General features: G+C 47.0%; 1 protein-coding gene across 1 annotated transcript; it reads left to right on the top strand.

Moving 5' to 3' along the window:
- Nucleotides 1-244: 244 nt before the first annotated feature.
- LOC124029629 (ras-related protein Rab-33B-like) lies at nucleotides 245-7,786 on the top strand (the record flags this gene model as incomplete). The annotated part of the gene is made up of 3 exons (XM_046341278.1): nucleotides 245-667; nucleotides 2,028-2,206; nucleotides 7,492-7,786. Coding segments are annotated over exons 2-3 (429 nt in total), but the record flags the coding sequence as incomplete, so codon positions are not given.
- Nucleotides 7,787-9,819: the final 2,033 nt, after the last annotated feature.

Raw genomic sequence — 9,819 nt, 5'->3', positions numbered from 1 at the left:
CCTCTCCTCCCCCGCCCCCCCGCCCCTCTCTCTCCCACGTGATCCAGAACCTGATAAGTGATTGAGGAGTGTCAGTTCATTAGTAGACAAAAGGGAGACGGACCTCCCCTCCTCTCTCTCTCCCCCGCCCCTCTCTCTCCCCCTGCCCCCCTCTCCCCCTCTCCCTCTCCTCCCCCTCTCTCTCTCCCCCGCCCCTCTCTCTCTCCCCCCTCTCTCCCCCGCCCCTCTCTCTCCCACGTGATCCAGAACCTGATAAGTGATTGAGGAGTGTCAGTTCATTAGTAGACAAAAGGGAGACGGACCTCCCCTCCTCGATAGCGTCCTTTTGGCGATGAAGCACAAGTGTTTTGAAATCTTCCACGCCCCCTTTAAGTCAGCTATTGTTTTTATCAGAGGAGAAATGCATGCAAACATTTATTCTACTTATCCTTTTATCTATAAAATATCTCGTACAACCATTAAGTTTATATCACTTTATACGTTTATGTTGGGATTCCACCCTCTAAACCTCATTAGCCGCTCTGTCGAGCGATTGGAGAAGTCTTATTTCATACAAGCTCATTCTCGTCCACTTTCCCTCCTCGCCGCCTCTCCTGGTTTAACTTGGACCTTTTTTAAAGGACAGAGAGGATGGAGGAGAGAGGACGCAGGAGGTGAGCAAATATAAGTGAGAAAAGGCCCCTCCCTCTCTCTCTGCTTCCCCCTCTTTCTCCATCTCTGAAACCCCTACTCTCACATGTAGAATAGTTTCACCCCCCCCAACCATCTCTCTCCCTCACCCTCTCTCCTCCCGCTCCTCCGTCTCTAAAACCTCTTCTCTCACATGTAGAATAGTTTCACCCCCCAACCATCTCTCTCCCTCACCCTCTCTCCTCCCGCTCCTCCGTCTCTAAAACCTCTTCTCTCATATGTAGAATAGTTTCACCCCCAACCATCTCTCTCCCTCCACCCTCTCTACTCCCGCTCCTCCATCTCTAAAACCCCTTCTCTCATATGTAGAATAGTTTCACCCCCCCCCAACCATCTCTCTCCCTCCACCCTCTCTCCTCCCGCTCCTCCATCTCTAAAACCCCTTCTCTCATATGTAGAATAGTTTCACCCCCCCAACCATCTCTCTCCCTCCACCCTCTCTCCTCCCGCTCCTCCATCTCTAAAACCCCTTCTCTCATATGTAGAATAGTTTCACCCCCAACCATCTCTCTCCCTCCACCCTCTCTCCTCCCGCTCCTCCATCTCTAAAACCCTTCTCTCATATGTAGAATAGTTTCACCCCCAACCATCTCTCTCCCTCCACCCTCTCTCCTCCCGCTCCTCCATCTCTAAAACCCCTTCTCTCATATGTAGAATAGTTTCACCCCCAACCATCTCTCTCCCTCCACCTCTCTCTCCCGCTCCTCCATCTCTAAAACCCCTTCTCTCATATGTAGAATAGTTTCACCCCCAACCATCTCTCCTCCACCCTCTCTCCTCCCGCTCCTCCATCTCTAAAACCCCTTCTCTCATATGTAGAATAGTTTCACCCCCCCAACCATCTCTCTCCCTCCACCCTCTCTCCTCCCGCTCCTCCATCTCTAAAACCCCTTCTCTCATATGTAGAATAGTTTCACCCCCCCAACCATCTCTCTCCCTCCACCCTCTCTCCTCCCGCTCCTCCATCTCTAAAACCTCTTCTCTCACATGTAGAATAGTTTCACCCCCCCAAAACCTCTCTCCTCTCCTCCATCTCACCTCTTCTCTATGTAGAATAGTTTCACCCCCAACCATCTCTCCCTCCACCCTCTCTCTCCTCCGTCTCTAAAACCTCTTCTCTCACATGTAGAATAGTTTCACCCCCCAACCATCTCTCTCCCTCCACCCTCTCTCCTCCCGCTCCTCCATCTCTGAAACCCCTACTCTCACATGTAGAAAAGTTTCACCCCCCAACCATCTCTCTCCCTCCACCCTCTCTCCTCCCGCTCCTCCATCTCTAAAACCTCTTCTCTCACATGTAGAATAGTTTCACCCCCCAACCATCTCTCTCCCTCCAGCTCCAGCTATGGGACACGGCGGGCCAGGAGCGTTTCAGGAAGTCCATGGTCCAGCAGTACTATCGGAACGTTCATGCTGTTCTCTTCATCTACGACGTCACCAGACCAGACAGCTTCAGAGGCCTGTCAGCCTGGATAGAGGAGTGTAGACAGTACTCACTGGGACAGGAGATAACCAGGTTAGTTATATACACACACAACCTGGATAGAGGAGTGTAGACGGTACTCACTGGGACAGGAGATAACCAGGTTAGTTATATACACACACAACCTGGATAGAGGAGTGTAGACGGTACTCACTGGGACAGGAGATAACCAGGTTAGTTATAGACACAACCTGGATAGAGGAGTGTAGACGGTACTCACTGGGACAGGAGATAACCAGGTTAGTTATATACACAACCTGGATAGAGGAGTGTAGACGGTACTCACTGGGACAGGAGATAACCAGGTTAGTTATAGACACAACCTGGATAGAGGAGTGTAGACAGTACTCACTGGGACAGGAGATAACCAGGTTAGTTATATACACACACAACCTGGATAGAGGAGTGTAGACGGTACTCACTGGGACAGGAGATAACCAGGTTAGTTATATACACACACAACCTGGATAGAGGAGTGTAGACGGTACTCACTGGGACAGGAGATAACCAGGTTAGTTATAGACACAACCTGGATAGAGGAGTGTAGACGGTACTCACTGGGACAGGAGATAACCAGGTTAGTTATATACACAACCTGGATAGAGGAGTGTAGACGGTACTCACTGGGACAGGAGATAACCAGGTTAGTTATAGACACAACCTGGATAGAGGAGTGTAGACGGTACTCACTGGGACAGGAGATAACCAGGTTAGTTATATATACAACCTGGATAGAGGAGTGTAGACGGTACTCACTGGGACAGGAGATAACCAGGTTAGTTATATATACACACAACCTGGATAGAGGAGTGTAGACGGTACTCACTGGGACAGGAGATAACCAGGTTAGTTATATATACACACAACCTGGATAGAGGAGTGTAGACGGTACTCACTGGGACAGGAGATAACCAGGTTAGTTATATATACAACCTGGATAGAGGAGTGTAGACGGTACTCACTGGGACAGGAGATAACCAGGTTAGTTATATACACACAACCTGGATAGAGGGTTACGGTACTCACTGGGACAGGAGATAACCAGGTTAGTTATATACACAACCTGGATAGAGGAGTGTAGACGGTACTCACTGGGACAGGAGATAACCAGGTTAGTTATATACACAACCTGGATAGAGGAGTGTAGACGGTACTCACTGGGACAGGAGATAACCAGGTTAGTTATATACACAACCACAGTACTCACTGAGATAACCAGGTTAGTTATATACACAACCTGGATAGAGGAGTGTAGACGGTACTCACTGGGACAGGAGATAACCAGGTTAGTTATACACACACAACCTGGATAGAGGAGTGTAGACGGTACTCACTGGGACAGGAGATAACCAGGTTAGTTATATACACACAACCTGGATAGAGGAGTGTAGACGGTACTCACTGGGACAGGAGATAACCAGGTTAGTTATATACACACACAACCTGGATAGAGGAGTGTAGACGGTACTCACTGGGACAGGAGATAACCAGGTTAGTTATATACACACACAACCTGGATAGAGGAGTGTAGACGGTACTCACTGGGACAGGAGATAACCAGGTTAGTTATACACACACAACCTGGGATACGGTACTCACTGGGGAGATAACCAGGTTAGTTATATACACAACCTGGATAGAGGAGTGTAGACAGTACTCACTGGGACAGGAGATAACCAGGTTAGTTATATACACAACCTGGATAGAGGAGTGTAGACAGTACTCACTGGGACAGGAGATAACCAGGTTAGTTATATACACAACCTGGATAGAGGAGTGTAGACAGTACTCACTGGGACAGGAGATAACCAGGTTAGTTATATACACAACCTGGATAGAGGAGTGTGACAGTACTCACTGGGACACAACCAGTACTACTCACTGGGACAGGAGATAACCAGGTTAGTTATATACACAACCTGGATAGAGGAGTGTAGACGGTACTCACTGGGACAGGAGATAACCAGGTTAGTTATATACACAACCTGGATAGAGGAGTGTAGACAGTACTCACTGGGACAGGAGATAACCAGGTTAGTTATATACACAACCCTGGATAGTACTCACTGGGACAGGAGATAACCAGGTTAGTTATATACACAACCTGGATAGAGGGTGTAGACGGTACTCACTGGGACAGGAGATAACCAGGTTAGTTATATACACAACAACCTGGATAGAGGGGTGTAGACGGTACTCACTGGGACAGGAGATAACCAGGTTAGTTATATACACACACAACCTGGATAGAGGGGTGTAGACAGTACTCACTGGGACAGGAGATAACCAGGTTAGTTATATACACAACCTGGATAGAGGAGTGTAGACAGTACTCACTGGGACAGGAGATAACCAGGTTAGTTATATACACAACCTGGATAGAGGGGTGTAGACAGTACTCACTGGGACAGGAGATAACCAGGTTAGTTATATACACAACCTGGATAGAGGAGTGTAGACAGTACTCACTGGGACAGGAGATAACCAGGTTAGTTATATACACAACCTGGATAGAGGAGTGTAGACAGTACTCACTGGGACAGGAGATAACCAGGTTAGTTATATACACAACCTGGATAGAGGAGTGTAGACAGTACTCACTGGGACAGGAGATAACCAGGTTAGTTATATACACAACCTGGATAGAGGAGTGTAGACAGTACTCACTGGGACAGGAGATAACCAGGTTAGTTATATACACAACCTGGATAGAGGAGTGTAGACAGTACTCACTGGGACAGGAGATAACCAGGTTAGTTATATACACAACCTGGATAGAGGAGTGTAGACAGTACTCACTGGGACAGGAGATAACCAGGTTAGTTATATACACAACCTGGATAGAGGAGTGTAGACGGTACTCACTGGGACAGGAGATAACCAGGTTAGTTATATACACACACAACCTGGATAGAGGAGTGTAGACAGTACTCACTGGGACAGGAGATAACCAGGTTAGTTATATACACAACCTGGTACTCACTGGGACAGGAGATAACCAGGTTAGTTATATACACAACCTGGATAGAGGGGTGTAGACGGTACTCACTGGGACAGGAGATAACCAGGTTAGTTATATACACACACAACCTGGATAGAGGGGTGTAGACAGTACTCACTGGGACAGGAGATAACCAGGTTAGTTATATACACAACCTGGATAGAGGGGTGTAGACAGTACTCACTGGGACAGGAGATAACCAGGTTAGTTATATACACAACCTGGATAGAGGAGTGTAGACAGTACTCACTGGGACAGGAGATAACCAGGTTAGTTATATACACAACCTGGATAGAGGGGTGTAGACAGTACTCACTGGGACAGGAGATAACCAGGTTAGTTATATACACACAACCTGGATAGAGGAGTGTAGACAGTACTCACTGGGACAGGAGATAACCAGGTTAGTTATATACACAACCTGGATAGAGGAGTACTCACTGGGACAGGAGATAACCAGGTTAGTTATATACACACACAACCTGGATAGAGGAGTGTAGACGGTACTCACTGGGACAGGAGATAACCAGGTTAGTTATATACACAACCTGGATAGAGGGGTGTAGACGGTACTCACTGGGACAGGAGATAACCAGGTTAGTTATATACACAACCTGGATAGAGGAGTGTAGACAGTACTCACTGGGACAGATAACCAGGTTAGTTATATACACAACCTGGATAGAGGAGTGTAGACAGTACTCACTGGGACAGGAGATAACCAGGTTAGTTATATACACAACCTGGATAGAGGAGTGTAGACAGTACTCACTGGGACAGGAGATAACCAGGTTAGTTATATACACAACCTGGATAGAGGAGTGTAGACAGTACTCACTGGGACAGGAGATAACCAGGTTAGTTATATACACAACCTGGATAGGGTGTAGACAGTACTCACTGGGACAGGAGATAACCAGGTTAGTTAGACACACAACCTGGATAGAGGAGTGTAGGGTACTCACTGGGACAGGAGATAACCAGGTTAGTTATATACACAACCTGGATAGAGGAGTGTAGACGGTACTCACTGGGACAGGAGATAACCAGGTTAGTTATATATACAACCTGGATAGAGGAGTGTAGACAGTACTCACTGGGACAGGAGATAACCAGGTTAGTTATATACACACACAACCTGGATAGAGGGGTGTAGACAGTACTCACTGGGACAGGAGATAACCAGGTTAGTTATATATACACACAACCTGGATAGAGGGGTGTAGACGGTACTCACTGGGACAGGAGATAACCAGGTTAGTTATATACACACACAACCTGGATAGAGGAGTGTAGACAGTACTCACTGGGACAGGAGATAACCAGGTTAGTTATATACACACACAACCTGGATAGAGGGGTGTAGACAGTACTCACTGGGACAGGAGATAACCAGGTTAGTTATATACACACACAACCTGGATAGAGGGGGTGTAGACGGTACTCACTGGGACAGGAGATAACCAGGTTAGTTATATACACACACAACCTGGATAGAGGGGTGTAGACAGTACTCACTGGGACAGGAGATAACCAGGTTAGTTATATATACACACAACCTGGATAGAGGGTGTAGACAGTACTCACTGGGACAGGAGATAACCAGGTTAGTTATATACACACACAACCTGGATAGAGGGTGTAGAAGGTACTCACTGGGACAGGGAGATAACCAGGTTAGTTATATACACAACCTGGATAGAGGGGTGTAGACAGTACTCACTGGGGCAGGAGATAACCAGGTTAGGTATATACACACACCACCTGGATAGAGGAGTGTAGAAGGTACTCACTGGGACAGGGAGATAACCAGGTTAGTTATATACACACACAACCTGGATAGAGGAGTGTAGAAGGTACTCAATGGGACAGGAGATAACTAGGTTAGTTATATATATACACACACAACCTGGATAGAGGAGTGTAAACAGTACTCACTGGGACAGGAGATAACCAGGTTAGTTATATATACACACAACCTGGATAGAGGGGTGTAGAAGGTACTCACTGGGACAGGAGATAACCAGGTTAGTCAGTCATATTAGAAGCCAATTCCATTTGTCCTTTTTTTTTTTTTTGTTAAATGGCCCCGTTTACACCTGATCAGTTCCACGTGGAGGCCCAGAGGAACTAGCTCTATCGCCAGGATCAGATTCAGAAAAGCTGCATTGTGTCGGCATTGGGCAGCTGCGTTACACACACCTCAACCAACACACAGTAACAACACATGGTTTTGAATACTCTGTAGGGGCCAACGTTGCCTTTACGGTTGTAACCTGTAACATTTTAAACTCTCCATATGTCTCCCCCTCTGCAGGTTCCTCGTGGGCAACAAGAGCGACCTCCGTGACACCTGCAGCTGTGACCCCCGCTCCATCAAGGTCGAAGGTCAGGTGACACGGGATCAGGCCCAGAAGTTTGCAGTTGCCCACGGGATGATTCTGTTTGAAACGTCTGCTAAAAGCCTCCCTGGAGGAGGAGGAGGAGGAGAACCAGGAGGGGGGCATCAGGACAGCGTGGAGGATGTGTTCATGGCCCTGGCCTCCAGGCTGAAGAGACAGACCAGACCCCCTCCCCCGGTTCTCAACAACACAGGAGTGTCTGGGTCCCTTGTGGGTCCTATACAGGGACATCTTCTTTCAGACTGCCAGCCAAGAAGAACCCTCAGAAAGACTTCTGGACATGCACCTGTTGAGAGAGGCAGGGTGAGAAGAGGGATAGAACATGGGAGGGGAACAGGGGAATTTAGGGTGCCCACCAAGAACTCAGAGAAAGAGTTCTGGACATATACCTGAAGGAAGGAAGGGAGAGTGGGAAATCCTCTCTGATCAAGCATCTTTATCAGTGGTGGCTGGTGAGGGGAGGACTGCTCATAATAATGGCTGCTCTCAGATCTATAGCCTGCTCTCAGATCTGTTGTCTCCTTCTATAGCCTGCTCTCAGATCTGTTGTCTCCTTCTATAGCCTGCTCTCAGATCTGTTGTCTCCTTTTATAGCCTGCTCTCAGATCTGTTGTCTCCTTCTATAGCCTGCTCTCAGATCTGTTGTCTCCTTCTATAGCCTGCTCTCAGATCTGTTGTCTCCTTCTATAGCCTGCTCTCAGATCTGTTGTCTCCTTCTATAGCCTGCTCTCAGATCTGTTGTCTCCTTCTATAGCCTGCTCTCAGATCTGTTGTCTCCTTCTATAGCCTGCTCTCCAGATCTGTTGTCTCCTTCTATAGCCTGCTCTCAGATCTGTTGTCTCCTTTTATAGCCTGCTCTCAGATCTGTTGTCTCCTTTTATAGCCTGCTCTCAGATCTGTTGTCTCCTTCTATAGCCTGCTCTCAGATCTGTTGTCTCCTTCTATAGCCTGCTCTCAGATCTGTTGTCTCCTTCTATAGCCTGCTCTCAGATCTGTTGTCTCCTTCTATCTGCTCTCAGATCTGTTGTCTCCTTCTATAGCCTGCTCTCAGATCTGTTGTCTCCTTCTATAGCCTGCTCTCAGATCTGTTGTCTCCTTCTATAGCCTGCTCTCAGATCTGTTGTCTCCTTCTATAGCCTGCTCTCAGATCTGTTGTCTCCTTCTATAGCCTGCTCTCAGATCTGTTTGGTACCCAGGATAAAGCATTAACCAAAGGGTCGTTCTACGAGTCGGTGTCTTTTGAAAACGTTTTGACTTCACCTCATTTTAACATTCTGTCGTAAAGAGGACATGTTGAACTTCATTAAGTTTCCCATCGCAACCGGTTAAAGACGGAAATTACTATAGCAAGTGCCAAATAATGTAACGGGTTGACCGTAACGGGGTTGACCGTAACGTGGGGCGGTTGACCGTAACGGGGGGGTTGACCGTAACGGGGGTGGGGTTGACCGCACGGGGTGGGGTTGACCGTAACGGGGTGGGGTTGACCGTAACGGTGGGGGGGTTGACCGTAACGTGGGGGGGTTGACCGTAACGGGTGGGGTTGACCGTAACGGGGTGGGGTTGACCGTAACCGAGGTTGACGATGTCATCTTAAATCAGCCATGAAACCCTTATGACAGGGGAATGGAAGCTTGTTACTGTATGTGCAACAGGCTTCCCAAAACATTTTTTAATTGTTAAAACATTTTTAGACTGTCTGTCTGTTGGTAACAGGGTTGACTTTTACGCTTCGACCCGCTCAGTTTTACTCCACAAAACACCAGAACATGGTGAAAGAATAGAACCAGCTGTTTTGACATTATGATTTGACTACTAGATGTTCAATGTTTCTTTGGGAAGAAATATTTAAAATGGGAATATTTTCACCATTATTAAAATGAGAGTTCATTTAATTTAACTTAACAGGGTTTGACCTTAAACCTGAGGGACTGAATCACTAATCACAATAAAATAACTAGGGCTTTACAATGATGGAGAAATGTTGGGATGAAAGGGGTTAAATCTTCTTAGAAGTCGGAGAGGGTGCACGGAGGGACATTTCAAAATGCCAAGTCTATTCCTATTAAATCAGATGTATTGAATTCTCCATGTGGTCTATATTAAATGGCACTAAATTGAATATAACAGGCTTTTTAAAATTCAATATTGGTGCTCAATTTATTCCTAAAATATCAAAGGGAACGCAAAAGGCCCTCATTTCGTGGAATGACCCGAAAACAGTGGAGACTCTTGAATACACT

The sequence above is a fragment of the Oncorhynchus gorbuscha genome, unplaced genomic scaffold (assembly GCF_021184085.1).
Source record: "Oncorhynchus gorbuscha isolate QuinsamMale2020 ecotype Even-year unplaced genomic scaffold, OgorEven_v1.0 Un_scaffold_7057, whole genome shotgun sequence".
Classification (NCBI taxonomy): Eukaryota; Metazoa; Chordata; class Actinopteri; order Salmoniformes; family Salmonidae; genus Oncorhynchus; species Oncorhynchus gorbuscha.
The sequence above is the reverse complement of the archived record's forward strand: the minus strand, read 5'-3'. Positions and strand labels throughout refer to the sequence as shown.